This window comes from Dipteris shenzhenensis, chromosome 23, assembly GCF_047967505.1.
Source record: "Dipteris shenzhenensis isolate YYH24624 ecotype China chromosome 23, Dip_SZ_1.0, whole genome shotgun sequence".
Classification (NCBI taxonomy): domain Eukaryota; kingdom Viridiplantae; phylum Streptophyta; class Polypodiopsida; order Gleicheniales; family Dipteridaceae; genus Dipteris; species Dipteris shenzhenensis.
In genome coordinates, this window is record NC_141618.1 from 4,969,979 (window position 1) to 4,991,319 (window position 21,341).

Below are 21,341 nucleotides of genomic sequence, written 5' to 3' on the forward strand. Positions count from 1 at the left end.
TATTGCATGCTACCTCAGTGTTGAGGTGTCCTCCACTTGATTCAGTTGTCAGATCAAGGGGCTTTTGCCCAGACTTTGTTTGATAGCACTTGGGTTACCGACAGAGATCTTCAGATGCATTTTCTCCCGTTGGTATAAGGGTGATTGCTTGGGATTTATCCCATTTACTGTTGCAGGCTTTGCAACAGGCTGAAGGATCATTTACTTTTTTTTTTTTTTTGCGGTGTTAGTCAAGTGGTTTCTGCAATTTAACTCAGTGCAATACCTCATCTGAGGTGGGAGAAGTGATCAGTACAGTCAGTACAGCAGTGTTTACAGCAGTGTTGGTGGTTTTGTCAGATGATTGTGCACTGTTAAGCACTTGTTGAGCAGCAGCAGCAGTCTGAAATTACTGTTTTTTATGCCTCTCTGAGCTCAGAACAGTTTGTCAGAAGGTACAGTAGTTGCAGGGACATTTACTGTTTTGCTGCAGATTTTACTGACAGTAAAAAAACAGCACCATTGAGAGTGCTTCTGGCTCTAGAATAGAGCAGGCCTTTTCTGAGAAATCAGAACCTTTATTCAGCCTTTTTTACTTCCAGGGAGTTAGGTACTTTCCTCATCTGATATGGCATCAGGAGGAGGTGATTCTTCAATTCTGAACATAAAGAAACTGGAAGGAGCACATAACTATGCATTATGGGCAGAACAGTGCTTGAATGTACTTCTGTTAAAGAAGATTGCTAAGCCCATAAGGGTGAAGGGTGTCAAGCCATCTGATATGGCAGCTGATGACTGGGAAGAGCTTGATTTGTCCGCGAGGGCAGCTATCATGCTCACTATTTGAGACACTCTTGTGTTCAATGTACAGGCTGAAAAGACCTCTTATGGTCTATGGCAAAGACTAGAAGAATTATATGCCCAAAAGAGCTCAGCCAGTAAGGTTTATTGGCTGAAGAAGCTGGTTGATCTTCGCATGAAGGAAGGTACAGCTATGACCTCACACTTGAGTGAGTTCAATGCTATCTTTACACAGCTGATTGCACAGGGGTTGAACCTTGATGAGGAGTTCAAGGCTACTTTCTTGCTGTGTACCCTTCCTGAGAGTTGGGACACTTTCAAGACCACCCTGTCAAACTCGAATGCCACTCTTATTTATGCTGATGTAGAGAGCTCTCTCCTTATGGAGGAGATGAGCAGGAAGAATAATGCGGGCAGCAAGTCTTCAAATGCTTTGCAGGTACAGGACAGAGGCAGGACTCAGCAGAAGGGGAGATCTGCTAGTAAGTCCAAATCCCGCAGTCAGTCCCGTGGCAAAAAGGACATTGAATGCTTTTATTGTGGCAAGAAGGGACATGTGAAGTCGAAGTGCTTCAAGTTCATACGGGATCAGAAAGCCAAGAAGGCTGAAACAAAGGATGCAGGAAATGCAAGCAAAGGCAAAGGCAAGGCCAAGGCAGATGACTTGGATGCAGTGAATGTTGCAGCAGAGGAAAGTGACAGTGACATACATGATGTTTTATGCTCTTCTGCTGTAATAGCACATGCTTTGGTTATTGATGGCCATGACATGCACACCTGGCTCTTGGATTCAGGTGCCTCTTTTCATGTTACTCCTCATAGGGAGTGGTTTACTTCCTACACAGGTACTCATGGAGTTGTTCATCTTGGGAACAACTATGCATGTCAGATTGCAGGGATTGGCAATATTCAGATAGTACTTCCTGATGGACAGTCATTTATGCTTGATGGCGTTCGCCATGTGCCGCAAATCAAGAAAAATCTGATTAGCACTGGCTTATTAGATGACTGTGGTTACCACACCACATTTGGGGATTCCAAATGGGTGATTACTGATGGCCAGACTGTAGTGGCTGAGGGTTTTAAGAGTGATACTTTGTATCCTCTTTATGTTTCCAGTGTGGGTAATCATGTTGTTGCCATAACCGAGCTGCCAAAGGTTTCATTGTGGCATAGCCGGTTGGGACACATGCCTGTTAAAGGAATGCAAGAACTGTCACGTTTGGGTTATCTGCCGCCTCTCTCTTTTTCAGATTTGCCTACTTGTGATCATTGTATTTTTGGCAAGCATTCTGTGACTCCTCATAAGAGGAGATCTCCCCAGAATAGAGCACCACTTGATCTAGTGCACACTGATTTGTGTGAGATGCCACAGTTATCACTAGGGGGTGCAAAATATTTTATTACTTTCATTGATGATGCCACACGTAAGGTGTGGGTCTATTTCTTGAAGCATAAGGGAGATGCCTTAGATGCTTTCAAGAGGTTTGTCGCTCAGGCTGAGAATCGGACAGGTCGTAGGCTGAAATGCCTCAGATCCGATAATGGGGGTGAGTATGTGTCACATGCTTTTGTGCAGTTTTGCCAAGCTAAGGGCATCAAACAGGAACTCACAGCCCCTCATAATGCATCTCAAAATGGTGCAAGTGAGCGGATGAATCGAACTATTCAGGAGAAGGTTCGATGTATGTTGTCTTATGCTGCATTACCCCATGGCTTTTGGGCAGAAGCCGTGCAAACAGCAGTTCACATTATTAACAGGTCACCAAATAAGGCTTTGGAGTTGAAAGTGCCAGAGGAGGTGTGGTCTGGCAAGCCTCCCTCATATAAGCACTTACGTGTATTTGGCTGCGAGTGCTTTGCTCATGTACGCAAAGATCTACGCACCAAACTGGATCCAAAGTCTATCAGATGCATCTTTATGGGTTATGGTGACGAAGGTGAAATGGGGTACAGGTTATGGGATCCCGTCAAACGGAAGATTATACGCAGCAATGATGTCATCTTTAAAGAAGATAGTGTACACAAGGAACCCGTGCAACCTGTGGAATACAGGAGGGTTATTTATGATGATGTTGGACAGCAAAGAATGCCCATTTATATGCAGCAGCAGCCTGCTGCAGATCACCCTGTTCAAGAGGGTATACAGGCTGAAAATCAGCCAGATAATTTTGCCAATGATGCACCACTGGATGTGCCAACAGATGGGGCTGTAGAACAGCCAGATATGGTGGTACAGCCACCCGTCATGCATGAAGAACAGGCTGGACAGCAGCCTAATCCGGAACATTTTGTGAGGAGGAGCACCCGTGCACAACGGCCTCCTGCCAGGTTTGTTCTAGGAGCCAATAATGTGGCTGATTTTATCATGCTGACTGATTGTGGTGAGCCTTCCAGCTGCAAGGAAGCTATGGGAAGAACAGAGAAAAAGAAGTGAGAGAAAGCCATGCAGTCAGAAATGGACTCCCTACTTCAGAATGATACATGGGACTTGGTGCAGCTACCTGCAGGCAGAAAGGTTTTGCCATGCAAGTGGGTTTACAAAGTCAAAGTGGATTCAAATGCTTTACCTCGGTATAAGGCCAGATTGGTTGCCAAGGGATTTAAGCAGGAAAAGGGCATTGACTTTGATGAGATTTTTTCCCCTGTAGTCAAGATGACTACTTTGAGAGCAGTGTTAGCTCTTGTTGCTCATGATGACATGGATTTATGTCAGATGGATGTGAAGACAGCTTTTCTTCACGGAGATCTCCATGATGAGATCTATATGAGTCAGCCAGAGGGATATGCTGTTAAAGGGAAATAGCAGCTTGTGTGTAAGCTCAAAAGGAGCTTGTATGGACTCAAGCAGGCGCCAAGAGAATGGTACAAGAAGTTTGATGCCTTCATGCAGTCCCAAGGGTATCATCGGTGTGAGACCGATCGTTGCTTGTACACCAAACGGGCAAAGGATGGCAGTTTGATGCTACTCATTCTATATGTGGATGACATGCTTATTGCCAGTAAATCTCAGCATGAGATTAGTGCTTTGAAGAAACAACTGTATAAGTCTTTTGACATGAAAGACTTGGGTGATGCAAATCATATTCTTGGCATGCGTATTACTCGTGACAGGTCCAAGGGACTTTTGTTTCTGTCACAGAAAGAGTATATTGACAAAGTACTACAGAGGTTTAAAATGGAGGGGGGGAAGTCCATTAGTACCCCGTTGCCTCCACATTTAAAACTCAGCAGTAAGGACAGCCCCAGATCAGATAATGATAAGGCTGAAATGGCCAAGGTTCCGTATGCATCTGCAGTTGGATCTTTGATGTATGCCATGGTTGCCACTCGTCCGGATATTGCTTTTGCGGTGGGAGTCATCAGCACGTATATGGCAAATCCAGGCAAGCGGCATTGGGAAGCAGTGAAAGGTGTCTTGAGGTATCTCAAGGGTACCAAAGACTTGTGCATATGCTATGGTAGGCAGGATGCATTGGTGCATGGTTTTACAGATTCAGACTATGCAGGGAATGCAGATAACCGGAAGTCTACTACCGGTTATATTTTCACATTTGCAGGAGGTGCTATATCATGGGTGTCTCGGTTGCAGAAATGCGTTGCACTGTCAACCACAGAAGCTGAATATGTTGCAGCCACTGAGGCTTGCAAGGAAGCAATATGGCTTACTCGGCTGGTGGGAGATTTGGGCATTACAGGAGATATGCCAGTTTTGCATTGTGATAGTCAGAGTGCTATCATGTTGGCAAAGAATCCGGTCTTTCATCAGAAGACCAAACACATAGAAGTGAAATATCATTTCATCAGGGAGGTACTGGAAGACAAGCGACTTGAGCTTGTGAAAGTACATACTGATGATAATCCTGCAGATTTGCTCACTAAGAGCTTGCCTACAGAGCGGTTTGCACATTGCCGCCACATCATGGGATTAGGATGAGACCATTCTTACTTTATGGTCTTGTATACAGTAACTGTATATTGCTGTAATTTTTATTCTTTTCTCCCCTTTAGGCACATTGGCCTTTAGGTGGGAGGTTGTTGGGGGTAAAGGCACATTGCCAACCCTTAATTAAAGAATTAAAGTAGGACACCTATGACTGTCTTAAGACAGTCATAGGGTAAACCTAATCCTAATAAAACATAAGTGAGTTTGTGGTGTGGCTCACACTTACTTCACACCTGCACTAGTGTGTCACTCTCTCTCACTCTCACTCTCTTGCTCCCTTCCACTTCTCTTCCCCCTCTCAACGCGTACCTGCAATGTTGGAACTGGTCCCACGAAATCCATATCTATGTCCTGGAAAGTACCGTCGGGTATTGGCAATGGCATAAGTAAGCTTGCCGCTTTCTTGTGGAAAGCCTTGGCCTTTTGGCATATTTGACAATTTTGAACATAGCTGTATACGTCCTTTCGCATCTTTGGCAAATAGAAATAGCCCTCTAACTTCTCCAAAGTACCGTTGATGCCTCTGTGACCATCGGTGAGGGCGTCATGGGCATCATGGAGAAGCAACTGCCGTTTGTCTTTGAGTACACGGAATCTTTTCTTATAGAAAAGCCAACCGTCCTCTAATGAGTAATGGCCTGGAGTAAGTGTCACGGCTAACTGGAATTGAGTGCCAAACTCTATTGACTCCGCGTACTGTGCCTTCATGCTATTAAGATCCTTTTCTTTGATTTCGATCACAGGCCTTCTCAATGGTCTGGATTGAACCTTTCTGACTTAGAGCATTGGCAATTAACCAGAAGCCTGGCCGTCTTTCTTTTGGTAGTGGTTGTTACTCTTCTGATCCTTACCCATTGTGTTTGACTGCTGGGCTTTCCCTCATTTAGCATCATCTCTTGATTTTGGGCGAGAGTCAGTGCCCGCTCGTAATCCGGCAAGTCGAAGTTCCAGATGGTAAAACGAATGTTAGTATTCAATCCTGGAATGAATTGCTTCATCTTGTCGCTCTCAGACACGCCAACTATTGTGTCAGAGTAATGACCTTGTTACTGTACGTCAACACAGGCAAACCGTTTTGGGAGAGACGAGAAAACTCATCCTCTAGGTTAAGCATATACTGTGGTGGTAGAAAACAAGCTTTGAGGTCGGTAAAGGTTGCCTAAATAAAATTCGTCTTAAACGTGGTTGAGTTAGTATACTTACTAGCTCAATGTTGCCACTAGATAGCCGCCTCACCAGTAAGATAAGGGGCTGCTAGGTGGACTTTGTCTTGCTCATCTTGAATCCGCGCTAACGGAAAATGAGCTATAAAGTGATGAATGAATTGAAGAATGGCTGAATGGTCACACTTACCATAATACTTATAAAATTTGGAGTGGATCGAGTGAGTGGTGTTACCTTTGTCGATGACAAAGTTGTGGCAGTGACTGCTGCCGCGCTTAAACTTGCTTGTATAGTGACTAACATCTGTTTGTGTTGGAGAAGCATCACCTCTTGGTCTAGCTTTTGTTTCCTCTCTGCTTGGGCGAGCTTTGTGCGTCGTAGTGCCTCCTCATTTTTGCATTCCTCACGCATCAACAAGAGCAGTTTTTTAAAATCTGTAGTTTCTCTTTCTTCTAGTGGCTTTTTTGCTTCTTTTTCCTCTAGACGTTGTTTTGTCTGGTCCAGCTGTCTTCTACTTTCTTCTAGCTGGGATGAATGCTCTTCGAGTTGCTGTAGAAGGACCCAATTCTAGTCCAGAAGGTTCGCCACCACTTCTTGAGCACTTGGCGGAAGCGTATCTTGTTGGTAGTCTTTCTCCTCTTCATAGTCTTCAAAGTTGACTTGCTTTCCCGACCCTTCCGTGGCGCTTGATTGTGTGTCCTTTCTGGATCTCAACACAACCATACACTCACGGTAGTCGAGCTGGATACAGATCGAAATTCTGATACCAATGTAACATGCAACGATAATTTGATCGTGTAATCACAGCAAGACCCTCTTTAAACCTTTAGCGAGGAATTAGCGTCATGCACCATAGAGAAAAGAAAGAAAGAAAGAAAGAAATTTTGTTAGAGTCTTCAGAAGACCGATGGGTCTATGAGATTGAAAGAAAACCTAATACAAATCACAGTAAGGGTGGAGCTACTGAAACGAGCGTCATCACCCGTGCTAAATCCTAAGTCTGATCATACATAATCAATTACATCTGGGTATGACAATGAAAAGAAAAAAGACTGGAGCGGAGCGGAATCCTCTGTATGTCATGTCGCCCTAGTTGGCACATAGCTGGTGATGGGACACTGGCGTCCATCAAGGGGTCCCGTGCATCTTGGTCTCTTGGAGGAGGCTCGACGTAAGACCAGAGCTACCTTGACTCCCTTGGGGCGTATCCCGGGTCTAAACAATGACGGGAGGTCCTCCAGAGTGATCTGTGTGTCCCCTCGATGTCTTGTGTGATAAGGGTAGAGAGAGAAATGAGATAAGGGTAGAGAGAGAATGGAGTCGACAATCGATTGGGTCTGTACCCACCGAGGGTCCCCTACTCCTATCAAGGGAGATTTTGCTTTATACTTGGAGAACTGAGAAATACAAATAACACTCTTTGAGAGAGTGTGGAAACACGCTTTTGAAGAGTACACGATGCACACGTATAGCAGACCCAAAAACCTGACAAGCAATGCCGACCAATACCGAGACCTTGATGCTGTCCACACTCACAATGTAGGGCACTTTTGCAAGACAAGGAAGAGGCTGGTGCTGTCCACTGAAATGCAGGGTTATTGCGTGAGTGAGAGAGTGAAGGCTAGGAGTGATAGATCCAAAGGTGCATGTGACAACAAGTTTCCTATGTACATAAGGCTTTTGTCCATGTGGCAGCTTGCCGCTAGCAATATATTCTTTCTTTATTAGTGGTGTAATACTTTATCAGCTAAGCTCTAGAAATGCTCGTGCGCGAGAGACACGTCCTAAAATTTTCACAAGCTGTTGTAGCTTGCATGAAGAGAATGTGGACTGCTTTTGAAAGCCTTCTTGTCATCTTCACCCACTGTTGGGCCTCAATACTATATTCAAAGTAGCTCGTCCTTGCAGTCTCTCAGGTTAATTTTTTTCAACCTTGTGCGTGATTGTCATGAAATTGGAACTGCACCATTGCTTTTGCTACTAGAGGATGTGTTCGGGCATGTTCTTCAATTCACCTAGATATATGTAGTGTTGCAAATATGGTCACTCTCTTCCCTTTGGAAATAAATGGTGTGGGGCTTATGCTCATCATGGATAGGATAATGCCCTCATCGGTTGTTAACAAGTTCAGTTCTAGAATCTGGGTTCAATGAAGGAGTCTAGGGTCCCTGAGAGGATGTTGCAATAGTAAAGTTTTGTACCATCCATGTGGCACTATACTGCATAGTTGATCTAGTTTGAGGTTTAGGGTTTCCTACAAAAGCCACTGTTTCTTTATATTTCAAAGTTATGTGCAACTCATTTCAGTAGTTGTGTTCTCTCTCTGCTCTCACAAACTTCAGAGAACGAAATCTAGACGGCATCTCGATTCTCAATGACTGCATAAGACTGTCGAGGCAGAGAGGGACTCACAGATTTTCTAAGTAACATGACCCTGGGACTGAATGCTGTAAGCAGATAGAAGGTGAAGGCACAAAGGTAAGAAATGGGAGAAAAGAAGGAAAGGTGCCCCAGGGTAGGAATCACAAGCTAGAGAGGAGGACCCTCCTCCATTCACAATGTGTTGTCGGATGCCATAACTTATAAGTCAACTCTGTTGCATGGACATGATATCCTCCTCTTACTAACTCTGCTGCGTTAATTAACGATGTCCCTTTCTTCAGTGGAGCTTTATTATGTTACTCATGGCATTCCTTCCCCATTACCAAGGTTATGGCACACAACTTTTTTAAAATGCAAATGTTACTTCTGCTCACTAGGTGTAGATTTGATGAAGGGAATTCCTTAGTTCCTTTGATGATGATTCCATCTTGAGCTCTTGTACAATGTAGCATGAAGGACCTTTTGTGGGCATATGTGCAAAGTAGTTCATGAATATTCGCCGGTGGTAGAGCATTAGGTAAAATAATGTCTACCCTGCACCGTTGGGTGCTGATAAAGTTCTTTGGGGAGGTTAGCAGACATTACATGTCTTAGGTCTGCACATAATATTATTGGGTTGAAAGCTGCACATTTTGTTTTGCTTTTTCATGATGAGTTTGGGCTTGTTATCGAATTAATTTTGATGTATTCTAATTTATGTAGTTAATGTTGTTGGGCAATCCGGTTTAAGGAGTGGAAAATCTAGCTGAACACAGGCTTTCCAGCACGGCAAGCAAAATTGCTGGAAGTGGAAAAGAGAACTGTATATTCTAAATAGTGTCACTGTGAAGGATGTTAATTGTTGCTGTGCAAGCCCAAGCATGCCATTTGTGTGTTGTTGCATTTTGAAAATATAACTAAGCATAGACATAGGCATAGTTTCTTGAATGAGAAAGGAAAGACAACTTATGGCTAAAGGATATTTCTTTGACGTACAGAGAAGCTACTTATGATGTGAAACTGCAGCAATTTTTTTTTTCAATTTTCAGGAATGCAAAAACTTAAACTATTTTGGAACTTCTAAAAGAAGTCAGAAAAGGAGATTGTGCTTTAGGGGCTAGAGCTTTTTTGTGCGATCATACTCTATACTGAAGTTGGTTCAAGGAGAGGTTAAGCGAGGGTTTTAAGGTGGCCTCCTTGTTGCTGAATAAATATGAAGCAGAGGACTGTTTTTAAAAAGAACTTGTGAGGATGTAGATAATAGAATCACCAAATTCTCTCTTTTTAACAGAGTCACAAGAACTTTTAATGACACCGAAGGCTGTGCATTGCCAACAATAGTAGCGGGCAAATTACCGAGCAACACCCCAGGAAGCTGGAAAAAAAACCGTAGTGCTCGCAAAGATGGAGGAGCAAGGAAATGGGAAAATGCAACTTGCGAGGTGTTACAGCCTACAAGTGGAAAAACTAGTGCAAGCATTTTCAGCCCTGGAGCACTGGTATGGGGAAAGCTTGGTGGTGGACTATGGTGGCCTGCACAGGTCAGTATACTGATGATAAGCTACCAGCATGCAACCGTTCCTCTGTGCTTCCTTTTTGTTTGTTTGATCTCTTTACCGTACAGTGCTGTGCCGTATTTTTGGATGTTATCTGATAATGTACTTGAGTTAACTGTTCACATTTGTTGTGCTTTATGTACAGTTATTGCTTCAATGTTGTTTGCACAGACATTGCCCTCCTTGTTTTATGTTTCATAAGGCAGTTCGCTCTGCCGTATTTTTGGATGTTATCTTATAATGTATTTGAGTTAACTGTTCACATTTGTTGTGTTTTATGTACAGTTATTGCTTCAATGTTGTTTGCACAGACATTGCCCTCCTTGTTTTATGTTTCATAAGGCAGTTCACTGTGGAACAGAGTCTGTATACGTTTGACCTTCATACTGGTGTTTTTGTCCAGCATGTTACTAGCCCTGAAAGCATCCCAAAAGAGAATGCATTCTTTTTTGCATTCTCAGTCCTTGAAATAAGGAACTTGCTGAAATACCTGGACGTTTCCAAGCATGAGATTATTAGAAAAACAAGCACCTGAAAGGTCACTGACTAAAGCCATTTGATGTGTCACCTTTTGTTCACTTGCATACTCTCCCTAGTTTCCACAATTTTTAGCCTTCAGTCCTTGCCCTCCTCTCTCTCTCTCTCTCTCTCTCTCTCTCTCTCTCTTTTTCTCTCTGAATGGGGAGAACATTCACAGTGGAGTGCCATGAGAATGTTGGCATGGTGGCAGCAATAGGTCATCTCAATCTGGATGCCCTCTCTGCGGCCATAGCCAATGCAACATAACTTTGTAAATTGTGTCATAGAGAACCCTAGTAGATCCTTTTGCCTGAAGGCAAAGATATGAATGTATAGGTCGAAGCCATTATACTCTATGTTCGTAGAAGAAAGTTGCACTATAACCTGCCTCTTGCTGCTCAAAGTAGTGATGCTGCCTGCAAGCTGCCTATTAAAAATACCATCTTCATTTTCCCTCCACAACTTGTAACATGCAACGGTTAATGATCGTGTAATGCGCAGCAAGACCTTCTTTAAACCTTTGTGCGAGGCGTATGGTATGCACCATGAGAGAGAGAGAGAGAGTAGATGACACCAGATTGGGTCCTTGTACCCACTAAGGGCCCCCCTCCCCTAATGGGGAAGAATTTACTTTATACTTGGAGAACTGTAACAGATACAAATGGCACGCCTTCAGAGAGCTCGGGATGCAACCTTGAGGATGACCCTTCGATACGAAGAGCTGACCCACAAATGCCTGAGAAGCAACCCAATCTTGACTAAGACCAATGCTGCCCACACGGAAGATGTGGACCATTGTGCAAGGCTATTGAAGAGGTGCTGTCCCCGGGCATGCAGCGGAGCTGCGTGAGTGTGAGAGATGAAGGGAAGACAGAAATCTGAGATATGGAGCTTGAGAGATCTATATGAAACCTGAGAGAGATGGAGCTAAAGAGAGCTGTGAAAGAACTGTGAAAAGAGCTGAAAACTGTAAAAGAAAGCTGCTGAAACAGGAAACCCAAACATCAACTCCGAACGGGTTATGGTGCTGCGTGGACACCTTCCTGGATCACCCTTAGGGACTGCTGAAGTGATGGCTGTCTTGCAGGCGATGTTTGGAAGGGCTGAGGGCTCCATTGGGCTGGCGACTAGAGGCTAATTTGCTGGCGAGCTGGATGGGAAATGAGGCCAGCAAGCCCCCCTTTAAATAGGGGCTGTGGGGCTGGTAGGGCTAAGCCAACCAGCCTGAAACAGGACTGGCTGGTCAGCTGGCTGGTTGGGCTCACATCCCTAGCCCTTTGCTGCCTAGGGAGGGGCACAGGGCAGCCTATAAAGGCAGCCCTTCCCTAGCCCATTCTCCATTGATGGGAGCTCACTTGGTCCAGGCCTTTGGGGGTTCTTCTGGGCTCCTAACCTAGGCTGAGACCTAGACCTACTAGCTAAAACCCTAAGACAGAAACACTAACCTACTGCTCTCCAGTGGGTACTAGTGAACAAGGACTTGTTTTTTGACGTGACCTAAGGCTGAGAAACTGACCAACATAGCTCGTGCCTGACTGTCCCTGGACAAGGGCTCACAATGGGTTCACGGCATATCATAGGAACTATCTGCACTTTGTCTATGAAGCCAGTTGTCTCCTTGCGCCCAAGTGCAGGGGTGCATGTGACACCATCACTTGCCATGCTCTTCAACAGGCGTAGGAGCTAGCTTGTATACTTCATTTCGATCTTCTTGAGATACTTGAGCTGAGACACATAGATGCTGTCCTTTGACTGCCATATAGCATGCCTAAGTTTTCTTCTCAGCCTTCTCTGCAAGCTCGTCTTTTGACTGCACATGGTTGTCTTCAGTAATCAGATCATCAGCATACAGGACAACTGCACTTCTTCGTCTGTACATATGAAGTAGGATCAGATCTACGTGTATGTTTGTCTTGGCATAACATGACCGGTGTACTTATTCTTATCCATAGAAGGTCTGAGCTTGCAAATCATGTTTTCCTGACGTACTACAAGACTAGCTGACTGCTTCATATGTATCTCCTTCTCATGGTCACCTACTTCCCATCCATTCACTGCAAGAGCAGCTGACTGCTTCATAAGTATCTCCTTCCCTATGTCACCTATGTCAAATCCTTTCAATGATGTCTCCACCCATACCAGGCTGCTGCAATGACCTTGCTGACTGTGTGGTGCTTCGTCAGGGTGGGAATATCTCAATAGTGTATGGATTCTTCCCATGAGTAGCCATTAGCCGTCAACCTAGCCATGTGCTTGTCTATGATGCCGTCTGCCTTGTCACTTGCAACAAATCACGCTTTTGTCTTTAGGAACCCTTACCAGCTCTGATATCATTCTTCATGAGAGTTTCTTACTGTCCTGCCATGGCTTTTCTGGTTTTCAAGCATCGTTGTAATTTTTTTGGCTCTCTCTTATCTGTTTGTTTGCACACAATGATAAGGCAACATGTTCTTTGCCCCGGTTATAACTGGCCTTGTGATTTTCTTTAAATAGTTGCTCTTAGGGAGCTGTTGTATTCGGCATAAGCCAGCTGTTCATCACCAGGGCTAAGCTGCTTAGATTTCCTCTGCATCATCTTGTAGGGGTTCTGGGTTCTAAACCACTCTCCAAGGTCCTGTCTCCCCATAGAGGACGAAATCCAGACAAAGTCACCATTTTGCAGGGTTCTTGGCTGGTTGGCTTGCTGCAGGTTGAAAGGCCGTTGCTTGCTCTAGTGCTTGATCACTTTTATCCTCTTCCATGCTGCTATATTGTAGAGAGTCGTAATGTGATGTGCCAGTGCAGTATAAAGGGCTCTGGCGGGAACATGTCACCGGTCCCTTAACTATAGAACAAAGTGGGAGGTTTTCCACCAGATGAAGTAGTAGTATCGGACTTTGAGTGGCACTGTCAGAATAAAAAAAGATCGGCGGTTGGTCGAGAATGGACATCAGGCAGAACATTAACTTTGACACTCTCTGTTAATGCTTAATCTTGCAGGCCAATCATGTCCTTGCACCACATCAACTCCCCGCCCGCTAGTGGCTTGATGAATTTATCAGCTGTGCGCTGATTTGTAGTGTAAAGATGAGATTCTCTTCCTATGATGCAGATTGCAATGCGTGGTTCTTGCCAAACGTACACAACTTTTGTTATCACAACACAGGTGTAGTATCACTCTATGTCATCCCAATCCCTCTGAATAAAGCTTCAATCACGTGGCTTCACATATTGCCGCTAGCTGCTTTCTATTGTGCTTCAATGGAAGGCAATGCAACAATAGCCTTTCACCCTTTCTGACCTCCTGGGTCCATTGTTGGTTGTTTCAAAGATTTCGTTAATGTCAGAATGCCCTGAGATCCAAATACTATTTTGCAAGTTTTCTACTAGGAGTAGCACGTGGAGATTCTTCTTCAGTCACTTTTTGCTTCCATTGCTAGTATTCCTGCCTTTATCCACATGTTTGGGCTGTACATCTTTTAGGGTATATGTTATTGTATATGTCTCTTAATCCAACAGATCCTTATGAATGCGTGGGATAAGTACTCTCAACCACTACTTGACCTGAGAACTTTAATTCTCTTAGCTGTTTTATTCTCCACCCATGCCTTACAGGATCTTAAAATCGTATCAGGTATCTAACCTGTGTGACATCATCAAATGAGTTTCCAAATGTCTATATCGACTAAATTCCAATCGGTTTGGAATTGACTTTGTTTTCCAGGGCTTGTAACAAATGCAAATGTCCTGCACTTCCAAAACACGTATGCTGCTCCATAAATACCATAAAATGCATGCGTTTGATAAAAACACCTAGCATACTCCATGAATCATGAATCTTTAGGTCCCAACAGGTATAAGGTATACATTTTAATTTTGAACATAAGTAGGTTTACAATTCAGGTTGAAGCTACCTATAAAACTATTTATACTCATCGTATGTGACAACAACACATAAAACAAAATTAAGAAAAAATACCTTTATCACATGCCACATATCAAGGCTCAAGAGTGAAGACTCAAATTAGATGGCTGAAACATATTACTAAAGTTCACCAAAGGCAAAATCCAAACATGCAAGTACTATAGTACTAAGTACTAAGAATGTGAACGCATCTAACTCAATTCTCTAAAGGCAAAATCCAAACATGCAAGTACTATAGTACTAAGTACTAAGAATGTGAACGCATCTAACTCTAGTCTTAGTAGTAAGTATAAATATGCAAATGCGTGTAAACTTTTAGGAGGCTTAGTTTACTATAAGCATATTCCATTCTCTTCAATGGGGCGTGGAGAGATGGTTTCTCTCCTTGGGTGGAATGAAGACTATGTACTCCAATTCACGAGATGCAACAATGTAATCTTGTAAGAGCACCCTCTCAATGCTACCGAAATGGCCTTTGCCTTCTATAGAGAGAATTTCCTCCATGGCTTCATTTAGGCACTAGGATACATACAGATCCACCTTTCTCATGTGGTGGAGATTGCCGTGAGTCACCTCCAGATCTCATCATATAGCTTGCAGATAGCGGCGGCAGGGTGAGAGATTGGTCTAATGCAACTCGGCAAACTAATCTCGTCTTTCTGTCATATGACTTGGTTGGTTCTCATGAATCAAAGTACCTTGGATTGTTAAAAGTTGCATCGGTATTGGACTCGTGGATCATATTACTGCTCATATCTGTCATTTTTCCTCTGCAGTATGTCCATGTGTCTACTCGTTTCATCTGCTTGCTTTTTTCTTTACTCTTTTTTTGAATGGCCCATCTCACCATCACGATAATATTGCCCTTTAGCTTATATTATCCAGGCTTGATTTGGAGCGTGCCTCTGATTACATATTTCTGATTTACTGATCACCTGAATAGGGATGTCTAGAGATGTATTCAAAAAATAATAAGCGAGTCTATGGCTTGAAAATTTCATGTTGTTTCTAGTCACATATTGTGTCTACATTTATCCTTCAGCAACAAACCTGGGGTTTCAGTAAAAAAACAAATTTTTAGTAGAGTTTTTTATTGGACAAAGCAAGCTGACGGAAGATAACGATGTAACATTATTGGCTGGCTTTGAAGTATTTACCCCTTGGGGAGGATATTTCTTTTGTGAAAGTCTTTGTTTTATCTGTCCAGCTTTATGGTTTACGTAGGCATATTGCAGAATGAGGCAACTAAGAGTGAAGTTAATGATTTCAAACTTTGTCAATCAATTTTTAGAGGTTGCAGGTTTGTGAAGTATTTCTTTTTTGTTGCAGGTTGCCAGGATTGAAGATCTTCTGCCTGAGAAATCCAAGTGAGCAGTCTTTTCTTGGTTCTAGGGATGTATATTTGTTGTACTCTTTTCAGTCGAAACAATGTACGCCCCTTTCCATGTTCAGAGATTGTGTGTATATGATTTTACAGGCAAAAAAGGGTTGATTGTGTTCCTGTAAAGTACTTTCGTGTACAAGAATCAGAGGGTAGTCAAATCACGTAAGTTATCTTCTTCTTTTTTTCCTTGTTTGACTGGAGCCTCACTGGTTTCAATTATACTCAATAAAAATAGGTATAACACATTTAGTATTTCCTTTCCCTTGAAGTAATCCTTCATGAGTTGTGCCATATGATATTCTAAAGTATCAGTCTATTTCTTTTTTGAGGTCCTTTTTTCTTTTATAGGACTACATTTCTTGTGTACTTGCACATATGCCATCACTATATTTATTACCTCCTTGTTAATATTGCTTTCCCCTGTTGTGTATAATTGTGCCTTCGCCATCTGGATATATTGGTGCCATGATATGTAGAAGCATAGTGCACAGTTGTATTTATTATATAGCAGCAGTGAGTGTGTAGAAATTGTTGAAATATTGATGTAGTTGGTGTTATTTTTTGCAGTGCTCTGTTAGAACCTGGAAGTGTAGTCTTATATGCTAACCGTAAAGAAGAGTTCATTCAACAGGTAATAAATTTGTTTTTTGGCAGCATACGGTGATGAACTTGTTGTGTACCAAGCTTGTTGTTGGACAAATTCTGTATCTGCTCACATTTTAAACGATTGCAGGCTAAGTGCCTCGTATATCTCAGATGTCCATTAATGCCAACTTGACATTGAAATGTATGACTTGCAGAACATTCCCATCTCTAAAGATGCTGATGATTTCAAAGCTGCCGTAATGGAGGTGGATAAGCTTCACGAGAAGCAGTCTGCAGATGTGACAAAATCATACTCAGCACGGTCCAGAAAGTCAGAAGTGGCTGACAGGGTAGATAGCACGAGACAGGGCAATAGAAGATCATCTGAAGGTTTTCGAAGTAAGTTAAGGGGAAAACAAGAAGTATGCAAGGAAGATCTGAAGTCATCAACAAATGCAGAAAGGACTATGACACGGAAACGAAAGAGGGAGAGTAATGAGGTAAAAGATAGGAAGGGCATAGCCTATCAGGCAGTTTCAGGGGAGCCATCAGCTGACGCGCAAAAACAGCTTCCTTCTAAAAGGAGGAGATTAGCTGCAGCTCATCGTGAAGGTGGTTTTGATAAAGAAGTGGGAGGAAATATTGATAGCCTGCTTCATGACAGTGTGCTCCAGGAAAAAACAAGGGGAGATGATGGGGTAAGCACATTTGAATGGCTCTTAATGTCTGACATCAATTGTGACGGAAAATGGTTATGTTCGATTTAACACTACACTTGAATTTGTTTGAAGTGATGCAGACTCTAAATTTATCGATTTAGTTTATGCTAACCATCAACAATTCTTTTGTGGAAAATCTTGTCATTCACTCTAATTTTACAATCATTCATTTCTGCCTTACTTTCACTGTTTACATGTATATATGTATTTTGCAACCCAGCAGCAAACTGACTTTGTCTAATTTTCTGTCTCAAATATAATCTCCTTTCTTATTGTGTACATTTTACTTCTGTTTTGATCTTCTTTGATAATTATCTGAAACACCACTGCACAGTATTTCTTTGAATGTGTAGTATGCGACATCGGTGGGAACCTACTTTGTTGTGACAGATGTCCTCGAACCTACCATCTTGAATGTTTGGACCCCCCGCTGAAGGTATAGAAATACACATTTTTCCACTTGCTCTTTTTTCATAAAGAATTTCAAAGGTTTTTTTAAAAGCTTCTTTTTGGGTCTTAAATGGGTTATTTCTAGGCTGGGTGGCTGTACTAGGTTCTGAATATTGAACTTCTTGCAGCGCACTCCGCCTGGAAAATGGCATTGTCCAGCATGTCGTGAGCATATGTCAGCTGTTAAGGTTTCGGTCTGCACGGGTTCGGAATTGAGAAGGTCAAGGGCCAGCAGGCGCACTGAGGACTCTCAACCTATTCTTAATCACCAAAAGGAGTCTTTGAAGCACCACGGGAAGGGCGATAAAAACGAGAAACCCGAGTTAGCATCACAAATGCCCCAGAAGAGGAAGGAAAACTCAAAGAAGAAAGAACGCAAAAGAACAAAACTTGATGAAGGGGAGGTTGAAACAGTTGAAGTTGTCTCCTTGAAGTGCTCACTTTGTGGAATTGATATCCAAAATTCAAAGGCGGCTATGAAAGACTCTAGTTTGTGCAAGCAATGTTATAAAGTTGGAAGCATAGAGACTGGAAGCAGTCATGCTAAGGAACTAGAACATGTTTCTGACAAACAATTGGAGGTAGTTTTCAAACTTTTCCTTGTGGGCCTATTTCTATGAGATGTCTGTGCATTAACGGCTAGTAGAGTAAAAATATTTTGCAAGCTGAGGAATGCCAGTTTTGTGTGACAGTCAGGTTATATGGTTCCGATCGGTATTTTTTGATATTTTATGTCAGAAGGTAGCAAGAAATACACTTGAGGAGGACCGCTGCCGTTATTAAATAATCTGTACCAGCAAAGATCCAAGAAAACTCTCCATCGACAGGAAGGAAGAGGCTTATAGCAATAGTTTAGGACAGACATTCTTTTGACCCTAGATAGGTGTCCAAAGTGTTTGTCGCAATACATTGTTCTCATCAGCAACACCACAATGCACTGGTTTTGCCTTTATGAACAGAAGCATGGTTAGGGAGAAAAGTCTGGAAACATGGACACAATTTGAGTCACACATCGATCTGTTCTGACCCCTGGTAAAAGTCCTTCTCTTGTCCTGAAGCGCCATTCTGATAGGATGATTTTTGGAGGAGCATTGAGGGAGGGTGGACCAGCGATTTAGGAGGAGAATCTGTCCTCTGGAAGACGTAGACTACATCTTCATCCCTTGGGTGTCTAAGCCAGGCTCTCTTGGTGCTTTATCCTGCTTTGTACTTTCCATGTAGTAATACAGCAAATACTGTAAATGGAAAGAGGGCGGGGAGGGGTGGGGGGCTTGATCTCTCTTTTTCTCTCCATTCATATAGTTTTGGCAAGTATTGCACTTTGTGGTTTCCCAGCTCTATTTCACATCTGGTACATGTGTATCTTCTTTTTGAAGCTAAACAGCATACCATTTTTACATTGATTGGTGTCTAAAACTGGCGTGTTTAAGAACAATTAGCTCTTAGTTTCATTCCAAATGCTAATGAGAAATGATTGCCTGTCCCTTTGTTTGGGGGCATTTCTTTTCTAATACAAACAGATCCAGGTGCTGTACTTCCTGTAAAATAATATGTTTGCACTTTGACTACACATGGGTTGAGATTCTTGATGGGGAAGATGGATCCTGAAATGACCGGGTGCATCATTCTTTGCCTTTGGGTAACATGGGCCTCTCTTGCATTGCTGATGGCGTAGGTTCTTTTCAAGCCCCCGCCATGCCTAGATTCAAGCCAAAACCCAAGTAGCTAAGCGTAGTCCCTTTCAGCTTCATGTATCGGACATACATACAAGCATGAGAAAGAGAGTCTTCAGGAGGCCTCGCGGACCTATGAGACAAAGTACAATATCAAAGTGACACATGCTGATACAAGCCGCTATGGGCTGAGGCAAAGGGCTCACTAAAACCCTTTGCTGAGTACTATAATAGACTAAACTCAGAAATACAAAATGCAAACTCAAAGTCCAAACTAGGGACCAATAGCTAGACTCAATCTCAAAGTAGGAGTTAGAAGACATGCTAGGCGCCATGGTAGCTGTGAAAATATCTCGTATCTGTCTTTGTCTGGTCGTTTCACACTGTGATGGGGGGCGTGGTCACTGTGATATCTGTATCCTGTGGGCCATATCAATAGTGATGCCTCTGGTCCGACGGTCTCCACTCGTAGAGCTGTGATGGGCTGAACCTCCATTGTGTGTGCTCTGGTCCGTCACGGCATCGTGTGTGGCTCTTGCATCTCTGGTTGCATCCCTCCTTGTCGTCATCTCGTCTCATTGATCCATATTGCCCTCATGTCGGCGATCACCCCTCTCTTGCTATGTGATCTGACACAGAAGGATCTCTCTATGACGTCTCATCTCCATCAGATAGAGGCCAACGCAGACCTAGTCTTGGAAGTGAATCAATCAGGAGAGAGGCTCAAAGCCATGGCCCTCCTGGAAGATTTAGTGATCATGTCCTTGGATAGTAAACCGAATTGGTACATAAGAAATGCTCCTCCGTCTCTATCTCTCCCACAGTGCATAGTCTGTAGATCCGCTGCTCCCTAGGTGTACGTGTGGCTCTCCCTATCTCAATCCTCAGATGATGGTATGAGACTCACATTTGCGTACAATGTATCTATATCATCAGGTCAGCCAATTGCGATCCCTCAAGTCCCAAGCGGTCAATGAATGTCATGATCTCATCAATATATAGCCCAAACAATGTTGGTGAGAGGGGGCTTTCCTTCTTCACCCCTATGATATACTTTCGACCCAGTCTGACACGCCTCTAAGGGCACGTCCTCTCCCTCTGACTTATTGATACAGACTCATCGCCCCCTAAATCATGACATCTGGAATTTGGATCTCTTGTATTCTCTTATGTAGACTCTTGAGTACATCTCTCTCTAGTTCATTCTCTCTCTATGAGTAGTCTTGGAGCTTCCGCTCCCTCTTATACGTATGAAACCTCTTCTTCTACCTTGTGTTTGTAGTATTTTGAGTTGCATTGGAGTGGAGCCTCACTCTATTGACAACGAAGATCACTTCGTATTCCCTCTCTTGAGTCTCTCTTTCCCTTTTCTTTCTTTCAAAGCCTTAAAAGTTCTTTCTATTCAGTCGCTCATTGCACACACATGGTCCATCCATTTCTCGAGCCACCAAGGTAGTTACTCTCTTCTAGGAAAAATCTATGAGTGGTGGATCGGATGAAGGTGGAGTCTTGAGGGAGCATCCTACTCATGTGAAATTAGCATGGGTGGAGGGCAATTTTCATGACAGTTTGACCCCGTGTTAGTATTTTGCTCATAACTTTCTGCTCGCTAATCCGATTTTGATGAAACTTATATCAGCGCGAAGCTCTCTTTAAAGCGCATGTCTTGTGTTATTAGACGTTGAATCAGATATTACAGCAAAAAATTACGAGTCTAGTCTATTTTCATGACAGTTTTTATCCCCATCTAGTAAACTGCCCATAACTTTTTGGCCGCTTCTTTGTTTCTTACGAAATGTATATCATCACGAAGCCCATCTCAAGCGCATCTCACGAGATCGTGGGACGGTGTCAAGCCCTTCCTAAAGTCTACAAAGCAAGTGTAGACTTTTTGGGATAGCGATCGTGTCTCCTCAAATGACTGCCCGCAAAGTGAAGATATGATCCAGAGTGGAATGGTGTCTCCTAAAACCAGCCTGCCCCAGTGCTCGCTGCCTATGCGTGTCTGTGTAGAGAGAGAGAGAGAGAGAGAGAGAGAGAGAGAGAGAGAGATTTTGATAATGATGCCCTTCTTAATGACTCACAGAAGACATCAAAGGAGCCCTCTACATGCACAAAACCTGAAGAGGACAGTTGCAAAAAGAAAGACGAGGTGAATTTAAAGGACACCTTATCAGTCCCTCTAGAGGTATTCACAAAGTTCTTTCATTTTAATTTCGGATATTGATTTGATGGTATGCTTTTCTTCTCAAGTTGGGATTTTTTGATGGGTGCTGTATTTCCGTTTTCCAATTCAACGA

The 21,341-nt window shown here is 43.0% G+C and overlaps 1 protein-coding gene across 2 annotated transcripts in view; it reads left to right on the forward strand.

Annotated features, from left to right (window-relative positions):
* Positions 1–21,341, forward strand: part of LOC147886899 (protein CHROMATIN REMODELING 4-like) — a 56,362-nt gene that overhangs the window by 12,196 nt on the left and 22,825 nt on the right. Inside the window, exons 5-12 of one of the 2 annotated variants that reach the window (XM_087394417.1) lie at positions 9,543–9,792; positions 15,560–15,597; positions 15,708–15,776; positions 16,182–16,245; positions 16,415–16,897; positions 17,253–17,354; positions 17,497–17,949; positions 21,128–21,229. In XM_087394417.1, coding sequence (XP_087250543.1) covers positions 9,543–9,792; positions 15,560–15,597; positions 15,708–15,776; positions 16,182–16,245; positions 16,415–16,897; positions 17,253–17,354; positions 17,497–17,949; positions 21,128–21,229 — 1,561 coding nt within the window. The remainder of the gene's footprint in view (positions 1–9,542; positions 9,793–15,559; positions 15,598–15,707; positions 15,777–16,181; positions 16,246–16,414; positions 16,898–17,252; positions 17,355–17,496; positions 17,950–21,127; positions 21,230–21,341) is intronic. The other variant, XM_087394418.1, reaches the window with a different exon arrangement.